The sequence below is a fragment of the Platalea leucorodia genome, assembly GCF_965183815.1.
Source record: "Platalea leucorodia genome assembly, chromosome: 4".
Classification (NCBI taxonomy): Eukaryota; Metazoa; Chordata; class Aves; order Pelecaniformes; family Threskiornithidae; genus Platalea; species Platalea leucorodia.
Window position 1 is genome coordinate 123,282,139 of NC_138826.1, and position 20,472 is coordinate 123,302,610.

Sequence of the window (20,472 nt, forward strand, 5' to 3'; positions counted from 1 at the left end):
GCGCGGACGGCGAGCCCGTGTTACCGCTGCGCGCTGCCCCGCACCGCGGAGCGCGGCGGAACCGCGGCATCAATTCCACGAGTGGATTTCAATCCTCCCCTCGTTTTTTGAGTCCGTGTCCCCGGTGGAAGCACGGCTCGGGGCGCCGAGGTACCGCGGCCGCGCAGCGCGGCGCAGCCGGGGCGATGGTGGTTGGGATGTGTATGTGATTTTTTTTTTTTTTTTGAAACTGCTGAAAAAGGTCACTGAAGGAGTTGGCTGCTAAATAAAAAAAAAAAAAAAAAGCCCTAAAAAGAGCGGCAGGCATGCGCACTGCGCGGATGCCATATTGGAATGAGTCTGCCGCGGGTGCGGGCGGAGGGACCGGTCGGCTCCGCGCCGCGCAGCGCCGCGCAGCGCGGGGGTCTCGCCGCTGAGAAAAAAAAAAAAAAAAAAAAGAAAAACACCCCCAAAAAGCCAAACTTGCTCAGGTAAGGTACCGCGCCCGGCAGCCCCCCCAAAACCCTCCCGGCTGGCATTCCCCTTTATTTTATTTATTGGGTTTTGCATCGCTTGGGTGGAGAGAGTCGCTTTTCCCCTTTCAAGATATAGTAAAAATCTTTTTAAAATTTTTATATTTTTTTTTTATAAGCGGGGGAAGCTGGATGGGGATTTTTTTTTTTTTTTCCCCCTCTTCGAAAGGGGAAAAAAAAAAAAGCGGTGGAGTTGTTGGGAAGTGTTTGCGTGCGGGTGGCGGGGCGGCTCGGGCAGGTCCCCCGGCGGCCGCCGCGACCCGCGCCCGGCTTCGTGGGTGCCGCTCCCCGCGGTCGTGGGTGCCGCTCCCGCCGCTGCCCTCCGTGGGCAGGGCACGCCGGAGTTGTCACGGGCAGGGTTTGCAGTGCCCGTGCAATTCATCGCAGGCGTGCAGGGGTTTTCTTTTTGCCTCGGCGTATCGCATTTTAGATGCTCTCATTTCTCTTCCCCCCCCTTCTTTTTTTTCCGCCTTTTTCTTTCGTCTTTTTCCTTCTTTTTTCCCCTTCTTCTTTTTTCCCCTTCCTTCTTCTTTTTTCCCCTTCCTTCTTCTTTTTTCCCCTTCTTCCTTTTCCCCCTTCTTCTTTCCCCCCCCTTCTTCTTTCCCCCCCCCTTCTTCTTCCCCCCGCTTCTTCTTCCCCCCGCTTCTTCTTTTTCCCCGCTTCTTCTTTTTTCCCCTTCTTTTTTTTTTTTCTTTTTTTTTTTTTTTAAAGTAATATCTATCATTTTGGTGCTTCCCTGAGACACGCTTCTGCGACCTCCTTTCAAATTTACTAGGCTGATGCACGTCTCGGAAAGAGTTATTTTGGGTGTGCGGGTGGGTTTCTTCTGAATTTGCAGGGAAGAGGGGAAGCAAAAGCTGCTGCAAAAGGCGGTGGGGGAAAGAAAAGAAAAGAAAGCAATCAGCTGTGCCAAAATGTGCAGCCCTGATCTATACATATTTTCCCGTAGCGCTCCCGAACTGCGGTAAATGAATATTTATAAAGCTTGTCAGTTCAACATGGCGGGTTAAGGTGTCTTTAAAAACTGAAAAGAAACATTTTGAGAGGAGAAAAAGAGGAAAGCCGAGGTGCCGCACGTTTGGTTCAACTCTCTTTTGTTGCTCGGAGAGGTGCGCTGGCGAATTAAATGGGAAGGGAAGGGGATGGGGTCCGTCCTCGGGGGTGTCCCCCCCCGCAGGACTCGCTGGTGGGAAAAGTATAGGGCGTTTGTGTGTGCTGGGGAGAAACCATGGGAAGGGATGTGCGGACTTCGGGGCCCGGCCAATTTGCCTTTGAATGCCAAAATTGCAGACATGCCATGAGGAGAAAAAAAAAAAATGCCGAGAGACACAGCGATGATTTATTTTGCATTAACAGTAGACATGTCGTGGGATGAGATGTCCTGTTGGAGCTGTCAAGCCTTCCCTGCTCGCCTCGGCGCAGTCAACTGGGGATGTGGGTTTTTTTTTTTCCTGTTGTTTAGCAAAAATGCTCTGAAATTGCTATGCACGGAAATTTGGGCTGCCAAACAAGTGACTCTACCAGTGTGTGCTGCAATGAGCGTCTCTTTTGCAGAGATACCCTAAAAAACCCACGATGGTGGAGGCGAATCACAGCTTTTGCAAAGCAAGCAAATGAGAGTTTGCGAGGAGTTTGCAGGGAGTTGTTTGTGCCCTTCCCAGCTGCCTTTTGCAAATGTATTTTCCAGGGGAGTGGAGGAGTGAGGCTGCCTCCGAGGCAGGAGAAACTTCCTTCTTTCCGTGCAGAGAGCGCTTCGTTGCTGCTGTTCTGGGATTGTCTCACCGTGGTTGCAAGACGTTAACTTTGGAGCATCTGTGTTTAGTAGCCGTGGGAGGAGATGGGGAGCTCCAGCATCGCAAGCTGTCAGTGCCCGAGTGGGGATGGAGGAGCCAGGGAGGATCCGGGGAGGGAAGCGAGCTGCTCTGCCTGCCCATTTCCCTGCACCTCTTGGAGATGCTCTCCAGAAACCCGCTGTGTTTTTATTTAGCAGGGGCGGTTGGAGATGCTGTTTGCACACCTTGTCACGCAGGTTGAGGTTTCCCCTGCCAAAAGGGCTCTGCTCCATCTCCCCACCCCGTTTCCTCCCGCCACCTCCAGCCCCTGCCAGGACCAAGTTTTGCTGCTCAGGGAAGCCAGCAAACTCGCATCACAGGGTATGGTGCTGGGGAGGGGGGCAGAGGAGAAGACTGGGGAGGAGGGAGGATCGTGATTTCTTATCAAAAGAGCAGAAAACAGCATTAATTATTACCAGAGCAGCTTGGAAAGCAGCTGTCAAACAGTGGTGGGACTTGGGTGGCAAAATCCAAGAATCCAGTGGAGTAATGTCAGCCTGTGGGGTTTTCTGTGGGGTGGGAAGGGATGAAGCCCCTGCAAAATGGAAGCAGTTCCCCCCATGCATCTCTCTATCCCCGAGCTTTTTGCCCCTTGGACAGGACAGCTTTTAAAATCAGTTTGCGCCCCTGGTGCTCTTGGGGAAGATGTTGTAGCAGAGAGATCTGGTGTCTGAGCAGAGAAGCAGCTTCGCCTGGTTGCGTGCTGTGGATATGGGGATGGACGGGGGTTGCAAAGGTCTCTGCAGATCCTTCTGTAGCTGGGCTCTCACCCCTCTTCCCTCGCTTCACTTTTTTTTTATTCTTTGCCTTGGAGGGATCTGCTTAAAAATGGGAAAAGCAGCCTAAAATGGCTTTTTCCTTGCAAACGGCGCTTTCTGATGGAAACACCTTGCTTTGCGTCAGCGTTGCCTGTTTCAGGCTCTGCAACCGACACCCCACCCGAGATGGGGTGAGCCCCCGACCCCCAGCCCTTGGCTCTTTGCTGTCCAGGGGACACCCACATCAGCCAACGGGGCTGTATTTATGGGACCGCTTTGTCCCCCCGTCTTTGCTGCTCTTTCTCTCAAAGAGGGGGGGTCCTGTTGCTGCTCAGAGCCCACGCAGCCGCCTCCTGCACCCCTCCCGCAGCGCCAGCGAGGATGCATTAGGGTTAACTCTGGTTGCACCAGGCAAACCTTCTCCGAGGACTTTTTTCCTGTGGTAGCAGGGGGGTGCTGGCCAGGACTTAGTGCAATTTGCTTTTCCTCCCACGAAGCCTTTAGGTACAAACAAATTTGATTTCCTTTGCTGGGGGCAAAGGAGGAACAGGCGAGGCAGGTTTTCTCTCCAGGGCTGGGACTGTTGCCTGGGTGAGCAGGGATGCAAGTGGCTTTTTTTTCCCTCCTTTTTTTTCTCCGCAACAGATTATTTATGGAAAGGAAGAAAATATTCTCACAAGTCTAATAACTTTAGTGCTTATAAAGGATTAGGTCCTAATAACTCCTGTGATAAGATGGAGGCTCAGTGTAATCTGTTACTAAGTGAAAATCTAAACGCCATTTAAATAGATACGGCAAAGAGCTATCAAGAGACCAGTACATTGTAAACAACAAGGAAATACCTTTTTAATGATTTAAAGGGGCGCCCGGGGTAGTGGGACAGTAGATGCATTATAAGCAAGACACTATCATTTCACGTATGTATTGAGAAAACATTTACAAATATTCAACAGATGTTCCAAGGACGTTGCAGAGGTGGAGAGCGTGTTTCACACAGATGTAAGAACATCTGTAGAAGACAGTGTATAGTTATATAGCTGTGATTATGAGTGATAATTGACTGGCTGGACAGACAGTTGATGTTTTAATGAAGCATTTATTAAAACTTTATGGTAGTGTTACTAGAAATAGAATAAACAGCACAACTGTCAACTCTGTAGACTGGGGGTGCTTTTCCCCCACCCTTGGCTTGTGCTGTGCTGAGCGTGCTGCTGGCCCATGAAATACATACAGGTATTTTGAGTCACTGTTTCTGGCCTTTCACAGCCATGGGGCTGCTGGCCTGATACGAGAGCATCAGCGAGGGGATGTGACATTACCTTGCTGAGGGACACGACGTGGTAGAGAAGATGCCTTCTTGTTTCTTCAAGGACTTTTTGCTGGCTAAACTCATGTTGGTGTGGGGTAAAAGGGGGCTATGGAGAGCGGCTGAGGGGGTTTTCAAGGGTGGTGGTCGTTGAAGGAGGTGGCTGGTCCCTGACTGCGTCCAAGTGACAAAGTAAAGGAGTTGTGGAAAGCTCCAAAACCTGGGACAAGTAGCCAAAACTTGAAGCAGAGGAACCAGAGGTGTGTTTCTGAAGGTGCGCAGAGAAAATTAATGTGGTGACCACAGGGCCCATGTTTTAAATGACCTGAAGGCGATGGAGGTGTCAGAGCTTTTATTGCTGTGAATATTGACACATACATATATATATATCAGCTGGTGCAACAGGGTCCTCAGTGCTGAAAATGAAATGCTGTTGCTGTTGTTAATAGCGTTGCTATTTGCAAATACTGAGTTTGTTCTATTATTGTAATGTGCTAGTTCCCAGGAGCAGGTTTTTTTTTTTTTTTAGAATTAGAGTCACCGATGGCAGCTTGTCAATATTTAAATCTCATAATTTGAAACTGTCGATCTTTGCACGACAGTCATCTCTGATGAAACCAGTCAAGTCCATCCTATGGGTTTTCTGTCAGAAGATTTCTCTTTATTTTCTGTGTCTCAGGTATGACTCCTACAGTGATTAAAAATGTTTCATTTTCAAAACAGGGGAATGAAGAAATATGAGCAACGACTGTCACTGACATTTAAAAACCTCCTGAAAAAGTTTATTTTGAGATTGGCCTTTTGCAAGACCTAAACAAAGCATTCTTGAGAGGGCTGCTTTGGAAAATGTGTTCACAGTTACTCCATTTTTATGAATCAGAAACATTTGCTCTGAATTTAAATAGTAATAAAAAGAAAAAAAAAAAAACCAAGCAGTTCTTGACAGCTGACCAAGAGATCATTTCTGAGTAGGTGTGAGGCTTAAAAAAAGGTATGTGCAGAATCCTTGCTATTTTTACACTCACTCGTGATTCTTGCTTTCATGATTAATACTCTGAACATCACTGGGTGGCTTGTGCAAGGGAGTCTTGTTTTCTTGGGTAAAGTCCTGAGACCCAATTTGAATATAAGTTATTGGAAAGTTTTGTGTTTATTTGCTTGGCAGGGAATATGAATTCCCTCCACTAAAATCCAGGAGGTGACATTATCCTTGCCCCTGCAGTTTAGCAGATGAGATAAGACGACCAAGGGCTGAGGATCCTTAAAGTCTAAGGAACCATAAGTCCCTTGCCAGGACTTTTGGGTGGAAAGCAATAACTTTCCTGAATGCATTAAAAATATCCCTTTAAATAAAGAACAAGAAAAAATAGTATTTAACTGTTTCTTGGAAGGCATTTTGAGCAAGGTGCAGGTGTAAGACTGGACTCCATGATGCACTGTTGTGTGGGTGGTGGTGGGGCATTAAACCTGCATGTCCTGGAGCCGCTCACATGTTCACCGTGGCATCTCTTAGAGGCCACTTGTGATTCCCTCCCATGAAAGGGAATCCAATTTTTTTTTTCTTAGAGAAATGGGGTGGAATTAACCCTGTAAATGTGACCTGCAGGACTCAGAGTTAAAATGTCTTGTGGAATTTAATTCTGGATAGAGCTTGGCAGGGGTCTGCTGGCTGTCCTCGCATGCCCTTAGCGAAGGGAAGGGTCCTCCTCTTCCTGCTGTTGTACTGAGGAGTGACCGGAGACGGCTGCAAGGGCTGGATCTTTTTTCCTTTTTTTTTTTTTTTTTTTTTTTTTTTTGGCAAATCCTACCAGTCAGTGAAGCTGCTTCTGGGTGTAAAGCACTGAGAGGGATGTAAGCATGTGTAGGACTAAGCCCAAATGCTGATCAGCTGTGCTGTTTAAATGAACTAAACAGTGCCAAGACCTAAAATGTCATTTTTCCTAAAAAGTGTTGGAATCGGATGGCAGATGTTGCCTGGATTCTGGTTTGCATCTCATATTTTTTTTTCTTTTTTTTTTTTTTTTTTGAAAATGGCTCCAACTGCTGCAAAGCACCGCAACATAGAAGGCAGAGCTGATTGTCCTGGGCGATGGGAGTTTTGGCTGATGAGTGGCTTCTGAATTGGGCCCTAAATTAAGTCCATGAAAACAGTGTTTTGTGTTTCCCGCTGGGTGACTTCTATCACTTGGCTGATCTGTCCCATTCAGGGGGTCTGATTGATTTTTTTTGATGCATGTGGCTGGTATTTTGAGATGATAAGCATCAGATGAGATGTTTCAGGATGATAAGCAGCTGTGCGTGTTCAAGTTACCCATCTAAAAGGCTTTCTTGTTTCAGCTCTGTTTCAAACACGGAGGCGGGAGAAGACATGGTGTTGCAGATGGTTGATGTTGCCACTGTGCTTCTTCCCTGCAGCTCTTTTGCCTGTTGTAAGGGGCATTGGGGATACTGATTTGGTCTTCTTCATGACCCTGATTCAGCTGAGAACTTTAGAAGATGCCTAATCTTAAGTATGCCGTATTCCCAAAGTAGTTGGTGTATGTTGGGTCCTTAGCATGGGTAGAAGTGCTTTACCAAAGTGGGGCTACATCATGAAAATCGCCTGTTCAATCATGGAGAAGGTGACAGCCACCTACTAGGTGACAGAACAGCTGGAAATGAGACAGGTTAATACATGGCAACCTCCCTCTCCCTGGCCTGGCACCTTATGCTGACATTTATGTCTATGGAAAGAGAATGTAAAATATCAGTGCTGTGACAGGAGGGGATTTTACAGCTGCTTGAATGAGCATCAGTAGTGCAAGCTCAGGGCAGGGGAGAGGCACCCACTTGCCTTGCCTGGCTTGTTCATGGCAGCACTGCAGGGTGGTTTGGGGCCGGATCCTGCTGTTGGTATCCGAATCTGGGCGGCTTCCCCAGCCAGCTGATGTGGGTGCTGAGCACAGTATCGTGCCATGCACATGGGCTGCGTGGGATGCTCGAGGTGGGGACGTCCAGGGTTAGCACGGGCCATGGCAGGGGTACAGGTGTGGCAGCGATGCCTTGTAGCCCTTGGTTATAAGCGATCCAGCTCACTCGGGAGAAGGGAAATTTAATGAAAAAGTGCTTTTATTTTTAGAGGTTTGTCTAGTCCTCAGTGAAGTTTGTGGCAGGTTTTAGCTTTAAGTCCAGCTCTAGGTCTTTAGGCTATATTTACACATAGGGCAGCTAAGAGCGGGATGCGTACCTAAGTCTGTGTGCCTGCCTGTCATCTGTCTCTATTCTTTATTTTTTTTTGGCCTAATACTGCAGGGCTTTTTGCTGTAAACAAGTTAGTTTCTCTAATTAGGTTTATTTTACTTCCTGTTATCGTATCTCACTGCTATTTATCTCTGTGCGTATCCTGGAGTCCATGGTGTGCCAGGGAGGGAGGATGAGAAAATTGCTTTGTGAAACAGGTTTGTCTCTGTTGGCATAAAAAGCGTGAGGCATTCAGCACCAGTGCAAGAAGAGAGGAGAGCAAGGACCTGCTGAGTTACGGAGGGGTGTCACCACCTCGCATAATCCTTTCTCCACCATGTGTCTTCAGAGGAGTTTGGTTCCTGTCCTTCTTCCCCTTCGAGATGGACAATGCAGACCATCCCTGCTCTGATGGTTCCTCTAGTTTCCCATTTTTGCATGCTTTCCCTCCAGGCTTAGTCATTTATTTTCTGTGCTGCTGCACAAATGATACTGATGCTTGACTTCAAGAGCAGAAAGATCAGCCTTATTGAGTGGCTGGAAGAGACCTCCATGGCTTGTACAGGCCACCTCTTACCCCAGGGCAGGATTAACTGTACCAAGATCTGTTTCTGGACAGATCAGCATCCTAACCCTTCCAAAAACAGAGGCTCTGTACCCTTCCCACAGTCTATCCCACTTCTTCACCAGATTCATTATTAGTGATTTCTTCTCATGCCCGATCAAATGTCCCCTCCTGTAGTTTAAACCCAAGCCTTCCTCTTCGATCCACCAAGAACATGGAAAACAGATTATACTCTTTCCCCATTCAGCTGTTTTTTATATATTTGAATGTTGTGAACATTTCTAGTTCTCCAGATTAGATGGGATTTGTTTCTTCCACCCCAGAGTACATCTCAACCAACACAGCACTGTTCAAAGTAGTAATTTAGCCTTAATAAAATCCTGTGGGGTGTTCAATATGAAAGAGAAATTGTCACTTGAGATAAATGAAAACATTTGGCGAGGGAAGCTCTCAAATAAATAATTAAAAAAAAAGGACAGGAATTTGGAAGAAGTGATCCTTAAAAGGTTTCCAACTGGTACTTTGTCTGAGAAGAGAGACAGGCTCTTTCTCTAGGAGGTGAAAGCTGTTCCTTGATGTGTTCAATAGCCCTTCCAAATGAGCCTCCATTTGCATTGTGCAGATGCTCAGGGGGTATAAATATTGTGGCAGGCTGCCACTAGCAATCCTGCCTGAAGTATGGTTTTATTTAGGGACCTCTGCCTAGAGGAGCAGGCTTTCTTCTCAGTCACAGCATTAGTCCTGGGCATCCTCATGTTAAATGCAATGGGATGATTTGCAGCATTTCCCACGAACTAGCTTTTTGGGGATCTGGAGACTGCATTTATTGCCTTACGTTGCCTGCATGCTCTTGGAGGTGGTCTCTGAGCATTGAAAAAGGTCACCTGCATTGCTTAAAGCAAGGAATGGAGATCCAGGCTTTTAGTCCCAGAAGGGAACACTGCTGACTTGACTTGATCTGTAAAAATCAGAGGTTGTGTATGTTGCGATTTGCAGTGTGGCTACTGAGAAGACTGATCTCAGTGTTTACTGGGGCTGGGATCCACTGGGACACAGGTGTCTCCAGGCTAGCAGGCAATGGAGGCAACCAGAAGGGCTGTAGGAGTGCAGTGTTGGGTCAGAGTCCCAAAGGGGAAAGGAGATGCCATGGAGAAGAGCGCTTGAGGGTGGGCAGGATATCAAGTCGGTATTTTTTGCCCTGACTTTTGGGTGATGCCTGGTCTTGTATTGTGTCCCGTGAGTGAGAAGATTCCTTGGTGGGTCACCTGAGGAGGGAGAGCCTTGCGGTTCAGTCTTGCGGCAGCCAACTCACATCTATCCTAGATCTAGTCCCACAGGGCTGAGTCCCCCTTCTCCCTGCCCCACATGCTGGTCCATGTGGCATCTGAGCATCTCACTTCTTCAGTTTGTTTGCTGGCAAATTTGGATGTCTAAAATCTTGGGTGCTGTGCAAGCACAGGTACCCCCTGGGGGTTGTTCATCTCATCAGAATTTTGGATGTCCAACTTGGACCGCACAAATCGTCCTTTGGAGGTACTTTCTCTCGATTAGCTGCAAATGATTGACTAGGTGAGGCAAATCCCACCTGAGGTGGGTAGGATTGGTGGGCATCGTTTTTTTTAGTGCTGTTTCATGGGGATTTGCTGTGCTGGAAAATGCCAAGGTGAAGACAACAATGGAGTCAGGGCCTGGTCCGGTATCACCTGTGTCCTACCTAGGCTTTTGCTCCATCTGCTCAGGCCTGGGTGCCCCCGTTTTACCTGATGTAAAGCCATTTGGCCAGGTGGGGGACATTAGCAGGGACATAAAAAAATGATGCATTCTGGAAGTAGGATGGAAGAGGAGACAACTGGAGCGTCCGTCTCAGCTCCTGGATTGGGTTGAGGCAGGGCAGGTCTCAGCATAGTCCTGTCCTGCTTCCCGAGAGCCTCAGCACCAATTGCTGCCGTTGCCTAATTGTTCAGGCAGGTGGATCTGCTCTCATTTTTTCAAAATGGTTTCCTTGATCACTTTGCAGTGGCTTTTTCACTGATGGTCCTGCAGAAGGCTTGAAGATAGTAAAGGCTACATGAAATTGCACATGGTGGCGCCTGGCTTTGAGGGGACTGGGTGAAATCAGCAGATGCATTCACCAGGAAAATCTGCTGGGGCCGCCTCACATTCAGCTTCCTTCCAACTTGGCTGGAAAAAGAAATGCGGATTCCTTATATCCCAACATACCTAGGATTGAGCTCTGGAAATGCAGTGAACCCTGGAGCTGCCCATAGACCATCTTCCCACCGGCCACCTCCCTGGTAGGGGCTCTTCACCAAGGACATGGGGTTGTGCTGTCAGCCCTTGCTGCAGCCCTGCTGTACTCATCAGGTGGCTCCTTACCGAGAGGTGGGACCATCTCAAGTCAATGAATATTACTGAATATTGGAGGCAGGCGCCAGATCTTTGGGAGAGCAGTGGGATTTGCACTTCACCATTCAGGACTCAGTGGTACATTGACACAACTGATGCGCTATCCAGGCAGGAGGTTTCAAGGGTGTAAGATCTTTTTTGCATCCTGTGTTCCAGTAGCCTGCCTTTTTAATGTCAGTCCCAATTGACCAAGCATGTATTGGAGGGAGAACGTTAAGTTTTTCAGGACTGACCCTAAGGGAGAGCCGTAGGGTGCTGGATTTATGTGTGTGTGGGTAGCGGACCTCTCCCTACAGGGGCTTACTCCAAAAGAAGGAAAAGCAGGGTGAAGTCGACAGGAGATGAGAAATGTAAAGTGGTGTGAGGAAGCCGACGCCGGCAGTTATACAAAGAGCCAATATTGATAGAGATGACAAGGCGGCGTGTTTGAGATAATGGTGTGGCTGAGACTGACAGCCGTGGGAAGAAGGAAATAGATTTTTTTTTTTTTTTAATATTGGCTGGCTTTTTTTTGCCTGTGAATTAAGAGTCTGGATCTGAATTAAATACCAGGGGAATGGGAGCTGCGTGGGGGAAGAATCGGATCGGTTTGAACCACCACTGTGCAGAAACAATGAACAAGGGACCTGAAACCCGGGAATTGCCCTCCTCCCTGCTCTTTCCAATAAATTTCATAATATTTTCCTTTGTGTTCCTGCCTAGTGTAGTGTCACCTTGAGCCTCTTTTGCAGTTGTTTCCCATCCCCTGGTTTACAGGCTGGTGATGTGGCTTGTGGTCCTTAATTTGGTTTCCAGTGGACACGGGTTTCTTCAGATTGACAGAGAAATCGGAGTACAGCGGTGTGTGCTGCTTGTTTAATGCTGATGATTGCAGGCCAGTCAGCATGCTACTGTTAACAGTATGGTTGGGGACTCTGTTTGAAGTGTTAATTAGCAGCAATTAAGAAGTGAAAAATTAATACCCTATGTCAGCTTTCTTTGCTAGTTAGTTAGATTAACACCAAGGCTGAGAGCTATCTTGAAGCTTATGTTTGCATAAGAGTTTGGTCTTGTTGTCACATAGTATTGGGAAAATACTTAAATGCGCTCCTACCATAAATGGTAAACTAGTTATTCCCAAAATAAGAAGATAAGCTATAGCCTCTGACAGATCCAGTTTTCTTGGGATGTGGATGCTCTTGACAGGGCATTTCAAAAACAGTAAGTTGTCCGTAGTTTAAGGAAAAAATACATTAAAATACAGTTAAACAAACAAATATTGATGACATTGCTGAATCTGGCTAAGAGATTCTGCAGTGCCCCCTTTTAATTGAATTGGGCTCAAGCCCAGCCCCAGCTGTGGCCACCAAAGATGGATCCCAGCCATGGCCACCGAGGATGGATCCCAGCCATGTTGCCTCGGACAGGTTCCTGCTGGTTTTGCCATCCATTTTCCATTTCTGATGGGGAAGTCCCTGACCCAGGGGAACACGCCTTTCTCATGGGTCTGGCAGCAGAGTTGGGGCTTGACTGCGTAAGAAATAGCAAATACCGTTGTCGTCTGATTGGACACCTTCAGCTTTTTATCAGCTCATAACTTTGTCTTATCAGCATCATAGGAGCATCACAAGATTTAACTACACTACCAAGTAGCTTATCTTTCTTCTTTGTATTTATATTGTTACCCCTGAGTTCTGTTTAAGATGATTGATTTGTTGTGTTTAAATTGATCTTTCTGTTTCTCTCTGTTCTTTGAATTTTTTTTAATAGACCAAGATTACCTTCCATCATTGTCTGGTCCTAGGCAAAAATGAAAACAGCTGAATCCACCCAAGGTTTAGCTTCTGCTGACACCTCCCCTCCTCTCACATTAAAACACGCTTGATATAAAATCCTGATACTTAACCAATTTATTATTAATGATATTTACAGAAGTATTCTCTACCAAAGGAGAAGTGTTTTTTGACTTTCAGTAGACTGATTGCTTCTAGCTTCATAGTTAATTGAAACTTAATATACACTGGGGATGAGTGACATATGTTCTGAGGTAAGCTGCACTCAAAATACTCATAGTATATAATACACTTAATTCATTAGCAAGTCTCATGTCAACAAAGAATAAAGATGAAGTGCTGTAGTGGCCATCGCAGTGGGGAAGTGATCATTATTATTTATGGAGTGCTCAAAGTATAGTAAGTACTTTGCAGAGAGACCAAAACAAGCATATTGCTCTGAATGGGTTTACAGTCTCCTTTTTTAAAAATATTTTTTTTCCTTTCATTAGCATGTTCCTTTGGGGTGGGGAACATAAATTGCTGATGGGCGTCTAACTTTGCCCAAACAACCTTCAGTTGGGGGTTTCATCACCTTGGTGATTTGCTTTTATGATGCTTTGTGAAACACCCATGGTTTTAGCATGGTTTAATTGCAGTCACCACAATGCTGTTGTGATTGCTCCAGCAGACAGTCCTGCCATGGTTCAGTTAGTGGATATCACACTTACACTTGACATGCTCCTCATCTTTTTCAGTTCCTCCTATAACTGCTCACACATGCCCATTTCTTCCTTGAAGTTTTCATTGGAACAGCCTAAAAAACTGGGAATGAAAAATCTACAACAGAACACTCTCCCTCTTTCTGTTTTATAACCACCATATCTGGTCTTCCTGAATATGCCTCCTGAGCAGTAAAAGTTCAAAAAAATCCCATAATATTTTTACGATCTTATTACCTCCTGCTTTGCCTGGCTTCTGGCAGTAAACTTTTTTCCTGCTTTTAGTCATGCTTCTTGCAGAGCATTTGGTGTCGGTGCTGCCGGCATAGTCCTCTCTGTCATGCAAGTCTTGGAGGCATCCACTAATAAGCAGGACCAGCCCTCCACATCGTATATTCTGGACACACGCTTTCCCTACTATCTGTCTTTGCTTTAGCATATCTTGTGTGAATAGCTGGTTCCCTCTGTGCCCATAACCTGATCTCTTGGTTTCTCTTTTTCAGTCCTCCTTTGACACCTCATAATTCATCACCATCTCAGAGAGTTTTACTGAAAATCTCACTTTGGAGTTCTTTTTAATCTACTCCTAGAGGTGTATCTCTGCGTATTGCTTGTCTGGTGGCTCACTGTAGATAGAAATATAGTTCTCATTTAGTCTGGTGTCTCATTCAAGACCTAGTCAGTCTGTATTCCCTTTCTCGTATAATTTTTCATCTCTGTGTGTTTTTATTCCACTTTGTATTTACTATGGTCATTCCTTCTAGAAGAATCTCCTCTGCCAACATAACCCAATCTAAACCTGAGTTAATATTTGCTACCCTGCATGGTACTAGCTTGTGCGGTTACCTTAGGTCAGCCTTCATTCAAAAAACAGTTGCAGCCAGCACTGTTTCATTAGGGTACGTGCATTTTGCACGCTGAACGTTATTTTTTAGAGTTACTCCGGTCTCTCCCAAGTATTTTCCTTTCAGTGTTTCCTCTGTTTTGTTATCACAAATCTCCCCCTTTCGAAGTTTTAAAATTTATGGAATGAGATATATCTCACACAGTGTTTGCCATCAAAAAGTTGGAAGTCAAGGGCTGGACTTGCTGGAGGATGGTTTAGTTGGCCTTTCCTGTTTTTTTTTTTTTTTTTTGTTTTGGGTTTTTTTGGTGGTTTTTGTTTTTTTTTTTTTGGCCTGGGTTGTGCCACCTTATGGGCTGGTCTGTCCCTCTCTGTTGGTGGTACAGGGAGCTGGACTGAACTTTGAGACGTGAATCCTATCGATGCTGTTTATTACCTCATTATCTTCTCTGTTGTTACTATTGTTATTGCTGTTATATTATTATTGCCACTAAGGTCCTTTATTGTGGTTCCTCATCCAACTCTAGCTTCACCTTGGAGGAGAGAGCAGGATTGAAGGGTTACAATCAACATCAAAAAACTTGAAAACCATTAGGAAAGGCTGAAGGAATGGGTTGGTGTAGGTAGAACAAATCACTCATTGTTTTTTTTTCTTTTAGCTTGTCTTCTAGGCGCTCCCTGCTGCAGGATGAATTAGGAAGGCAAGGTCTCTTCCTCTGAACCATGGAGACAAGGGCATCTTTCATTGCCACCATGCAAGAGACCCAACATCTCTCCCCAGAGATGGGTCAGAGCCCAGCCAACGGCAACAGGGAGCAGTTTGATTCAGGTGAGCTCTCCTTTACCCTATGGTTTGTCTTTGCTGTTACAGCCCTCCAGCTCATCACCGGTAGAGGTGAGGACAGCCATGTTGCCAGGGGACCATTGGGATTGGTTGTACAGCTTGAAGGCCTTTTGTGAGTCTTATGGATTCATCTGTGTCCCATGGTTGATGGGCTGGGAGATTTGAGCTTTTCTTCTTCTGGATCTCCTCTACAGTACCTGGCAGCTATTAAAAATTTAAACAAAAAGCAATGGAAAACCTTTCCCAGGACATCATATTGTGTTCTTCTGGTTTCCCCATCCTTTTTTATTTTGTCGAAGTTTTGTGGTTAAAGAGGGGAAATGGACATTCAGAAATTACAGCATTTCTCCTTTGTTTTTGCCTTCACCCTCATTTCCTTCACAATTTTTTTGAGTGCTTCAGGTGAGAGGGCTTCACAAACATTAGACCAGCCAGCAGAGAGCTGGTTGCATGTTGTCCTTGTGCTCATGGGTATGACTGAATGCTCTGTAATGCTCTGGGATGGGCACCTAAAGGTGAGAATTCACTATGCTAAATTTGGGCATCGTCATGGTAGATACAGAAAAATAAGTGCTAACTTCTGGCGATTTCTGCTGGAATTAGGTGCTTTAACTTCCCGTATCTAGACTTAACTGGAGGAGACTGTATCTTATGGTGAAGTTGCACATTATGGCTAGACCCAATTTACTTTCTTTCTGATGCCGGGAGACACCTCTTTATGCCATCTCTTCTCTTGCACCACCTCGGCTGCCCATCGCACCCTGGGCTGAGTCAGTCAACTTGCTAACCAAGCAGGAAGGTAATCCAGAAAAAAAAAAGTGATTAATTTTCTCCCAGCTTTGTGAGTTGAACTGGCTGGAGGAAGAGGGAGGGCCAGAGCACATGCTGGTGGGAATGGGACCTCTCCCAGTGGCACTGAATTACTAATTTGGCTCAACTATAACTTACAACTTCATCCTTGCTCTGTGTTTGCATGGAAGAGCTCAGCTGATGAACTTGTGGAGAACAACACTGAGCTATCAGTCAGTCTGTACAAAAGGGTTTGTTTTTTCATTGTGGTACTTGTGTTGGTCCTCATATGCTTGAATGCTTTTCCAGAACTCGCTTGCATTTCTGTAAGAGCTATTCTTGACGAAAGGATCCTGAGGTGTAAATGGCGGATGAAAGTCTGTGCTTGCAGGTGGGCCTCCTAAAGGGCTGCCTTATGTCTCCTTCCATGGAAATAGGTGCCCTCACCAGTGGTGAATCACTGATTCAACACTACTCAAATGCAACAGTAGCAGTGTTGGGGTGACTGCTTAAAAACGCTTTAAAAACGGCGTACTTTGCCTTCAGTGTCTTTTGCATCTTTTCTCTCCGCTGGTGCTGTTTGTGCTTTCTTGGTCAGTGCTGTGCTGAAGTCCTTTGCAAAGCTGTGTCTTTGGTCCACTTTTCACTGTTTCTTCCTCAGCACCTCAGAAATTTGGCCACCCAGCCTTTAGTTTCTTCACTTCTCGTAGTGACTCAGTGATTCCTTGAGGGGACTTTGTAAGCTTTTTAAGGTAAGGACGGGCTGTTTTGCACAGCCCCTTGTGCAATGCAGCCATCTTCTACAACTTTTGCCATGAAAAAGCCAGGTTCAACTGGGCTCTTAAGCTCTGCCTGTTAGGTGGGACATAGAGGTGGAAGCTTTCCTGTGCTGTGGGGTTGCTAGCCCAGCCAAAGTTTTGGTTTTTTTCCATGGTATATGCAGTGGTTCTGGTTGTTTCAGGTGGCTTCAAAGGGAAATTGGACATGCTTGTGGAAGAAAGATGCAGCTCACTAACTGCTTAGAAACCACGGCTGTCTCAAGGAAACCTCTGAATCAGAAATAGTTGCATGATAGGAACTTACCTGGGGGGAAGTGTCACACGTGGTTGCCCTCATCTAATGGATATCTCTAGGCATCCAGGAGGAGGCAAAGCATACAGGAAAAGTGTGCTGTCTCTGTCAAGGGAAGGATGTGTAGGTATGGAGGGGTTGTGATGAGAAACCTGGATTCACCCCACCTAAAGGAAGCAGGACACTTATGTTACCTTAGGTAAGAACATAAATGTTGCCCTGGGTTCTCCCATAGACATGAAAGAGAAAGAGCCTCCCTTCTGTAGTGTGACTCATAGAGATAACTACTGAGGATCCTCTAGAGTTAAACATCTGAATCTGGAGCTGAGGTGTCTTAAAACACCTTCCAAAACCTGAGTCATCTGATGCTGCCTGTATCACCAGTGAAGAGAAAGATACAGCTCCAGAAAGCAAGTCATCCCATTTTAACACAGGTGCCGGGTTGCCTTTGGGTTGAGTTGCCATCTGGAGCTGCCTGTTTCTCCCCACTGAGGATGAAGAAAGCTAACCCTGGCTGGAGCAGAGGGGAACATCTCAATCCTTGTTGCTCACATGATGCAGACCCTTCTCTCGAGGTGGGATTCATGTCCTCTAGGTCAGACATTTCCAGAGTGGACACCTGCAGCCTGATCCAGTCACCATTGGATCCATTTATATCCATGGGAGAGAGGTAGGAGCCTCTAGGATGAGATTCAGTTGGCCAGCCATAGACATTGGTTTTGGAATGAGAAGAACTGGCCTGTGGTGCCTAAATTTCTTTGGGGATATGGATCTTGGTGACTCTCCCAAGGCCATGCTGGAGGTTTGTGGTTGACCAGGTTCCTCCCTGCCCTGCCTAGCTTGGTGTGTTAACTGCTAAAGCATTTCAGTTCTCCGTTCACTCAAAAAGTCATGAATGTACCTATGTGATATAAATAAGATGGCTAAGCAGTTTGCCACAAATACGTTCTCCTTCAGTGAAGCCTGGGAAAAATCTGTGTTTCTGGAGCCACAGGTTTTGGTTCTTTTATCCCCTTTATTTCCAGTAGCCAAACATCCCGGGAGGCTGTTAACAGCTGGAACAGTTGCGTTTTTATAGTGTCAATGCATGAGCACTTTAAAGTCATTGAGAGGCTCACAGATAATGACTTGTTGATTTTATTTGCCATCCTGGGCTTGTTTATACATCACCGTGTTGTAGGCTAGCCAGCCTTGACTCTTTCATTAAGAAAGAGCACTGGACCTAAGTACCAGTAATTGGAAAGGGAGCTGATATGTTAAATAGGCCTAATGCCAAATTTGTCATCTTGCAGGGCACTCTGTGAAATGCTGGCACCTGGGGTTTTGCAGCTCTCCAGCAGAGCCAGGACTTTGTTCTTGGAGTGTGTGATTTGAGGAGCGATGAACAGATCAGCTTTATGATAACCGCTTCTCAAGTGGGCACAGTCTTCGTTGTCGTATATTAAAACAGACTTTGCATTTCTCTATCTGCATTTTAATCAGGGGATCTCCAGGCAATTGAGAGAGATCGGCAAGAGGTTTCCCCTTCTCCTCAGCAGTAGGGCTTTTCTGATGGATGAGGAGATTTGTGTGCAGCTCCATTGCGTGCATGGATGGGACTGGGTCCCTTGGGCTGATCTCATCCCTGGGCCACGCTGTCTCTGCTCTGGATGCCCCCCTGCCAGATTTCTAGAAGGGAACAAGTCCATAAAAAAAACATCTTGGAAACTTACAGTCCCCTCAAAATCCTTTGTGATAAAACGAAGCAAAATAAAACACTGATACTGTGATAAATGAGTACTCTTGACATTATTTTTACAGACCTTGTAAAAGTAATTTCCTGATAAAGTCTGCAGATAAAACACAGTAGAGGAGTCAGACTTGTGATGTGTCGGAGAGAAATGGATTGACAGGGAGGAAAGGCTGCAGCTATCACACTACCCCCTGGGGTCTTAAAGCGTCTCTGTTTCGGTTTAGAAAGGAGTGATCTGGGTGATATTTTTTTAAACAGGTGCTGTTGTGAGTTTTGCTGGATTGCATGTGAATGAACCTGCCGGTTCCTGTGGGAACAGTGGGGCCAGTGAGTCTCTCTGTGTTGGCACGTGGCAGAGTAGGTCACGGGTAATAAGATTACGAAGTACAGGAGGACTTGTTGCGTCCTTAACTAGCATCTGTAATGCTAACGTAATTAACGTGCTGTTGGCAAATTCTGGAGAAGATTTTGTCACCCTGGAGACGTTGCTCCCTGCAAGGGCTGGAGGTTATATACTGAACTGCCTAAAAATCCCTGCTTCCACTGCTCTGTGGAATGACTCCTTCTCATAAGACTACCAAGGAAGGCTGGAGAAAAGGAGATACTTGTCTGGGCTCACCCAGCAGGTTAGAGCAAAAAGCAGTAATAAAACCTGAGAATATACAGAGAGCATCGTGGGCTGAGGGGAATGCTTCATACTCTGAAGTAGAAGTATCTGAGCAGAAGAGAAGAGAGCCCAGGACTGACCTGGAAATGTCCTGTCCTGAGGTGAAGCTGTCCTTGGGGTTGTTGAGCAGCCCATCCCAACACCAGACGCGCAGCTGGATGCAGAAGCGGGGAGCAACCAGGCAGAGGGGATGCACTTCTAGCTTTTCACCTTTTGCTTTTCACGTCAGATGTTCCTGACTTTTAGTGGGACGGGGATTGGTTGTGCTCAGGGTAGAAAGTTGCTTAAGCATCGGAGTAATTTTAAGCCCGGGATGGATAACCATATGTGCTCATCTACTCGTCGACTAACATATTTTATTTTAGAGGCTCAGCCTTTGAAATCTCTCGTCTGGGCTCTTCTCTAAAATATTAACTCCACAGGGTTGCAGACATTAAGGCTGAAAAATATCCCTGAGCATCTAAGTTGCCTGCCTGCATGATGTAGATGAAGGAAACTCTTAGCAATTTTTGCACCAAGCTCCTACCTTGTGGTTAAGCTGTGGCTTATCTTTCAGTCAAGAATGAACAAAACCATCATTTTGGGTCAAATATCTCAGAGTCAGCTTCTATGCGTGGAGGTTTTTGCAATGATTGCAAGAAACAAAACAAGGCCCATCCCTTATTCTATATTGAATTTGTCTATTTTCAGCTTGTAATCATGGAGTTGAGTTATTTCTTGTCTTGCTGAGTTGAAAAGTCATCTGGCAGCCACTTTATCATGGGAGTAAATGTTGATTTACATCTTCACATTTAAGCAGGTTAATTGAGTTTAAGGCAAGGAGTCAGACCTTAGACTTGATGCAGCAGTGTGCAAAGTGTTTAACAGCGACGACAGCTCAGCGCTCCTCTTTGAACTCCCAGACAGATCTTTACCCTCCACCATCTCTGTCTCAAAAACCCTCTTCTGATCCACTTTCTTCCCCTCGCCTATGTATGTCTGGCTCCATAGGCAGCAAATAAAACCTATGTCTTCCCCTTTTAATAATGAGAGATTCCTATTGCACAACATAATTTTCTGGTCCTGAAAACTGGAGACCTGTAGCAATAATTGCAATAAATTAACCCTGCCGTTTTCTTCATAAAACTGTCTGGGGAGGTTTCTTAATTCAGTTTGTCATGAGTCACTTTAATTACATCATGACCACACTGATGAATGTTTGGGCAGGTAAGGGTCTTGCAGAGTTTGCCTGATAAATGCTTATTGCAAAGAGCTCATTGCTAGACTGTAAATATTTTTGCTCTGGGGATGAAACTGGGTTTGCGAGATTGCTTGGGAACAAAATGAAAACAGTCAGATTTGGCTGATTTTCTGTACGTGAAAGAAGATTTACTTTTAATTATTGCTCTGTGTGTTTCAGCAATGGTTTGAGGCCTCAGCTCTGCTCTGCTCAGCGCGGTTATAAAAAAAAAAAA

General features: G+C 45.8%; 1 protein-coding gene across 1 annotated transcript in view; it reads left to right on the forward strand.

Moving 5' to 3' along the window:
- Positions 1 to 353: 353 nt before the first annotated feature.
- Positions 354 to 20,472, forward strand: part of SFMBT2 (Scm like with four mbt domains 2) — a gene marked incomplete at its 3' end in the record, with an annotated part of 113,390 nt that continues 93,271 nt past the window's right edge. Inside the window, exons 1-2 of the mRNA XM_082309130.1 lie at positions 354 to 470; positions 14,575 to 14,744. Of these exons, the coding sequence (XP_082165256.1) occupies positions 14,639 to 14,744 (106 nt within the window). The 5' untranslated portion in view covers positions 354 to 470; positions 14,575 to 14,638. The remainder of the gene's footprint in view (positions 471 to 14,574; positions 14,745 to 20,472) is intronic.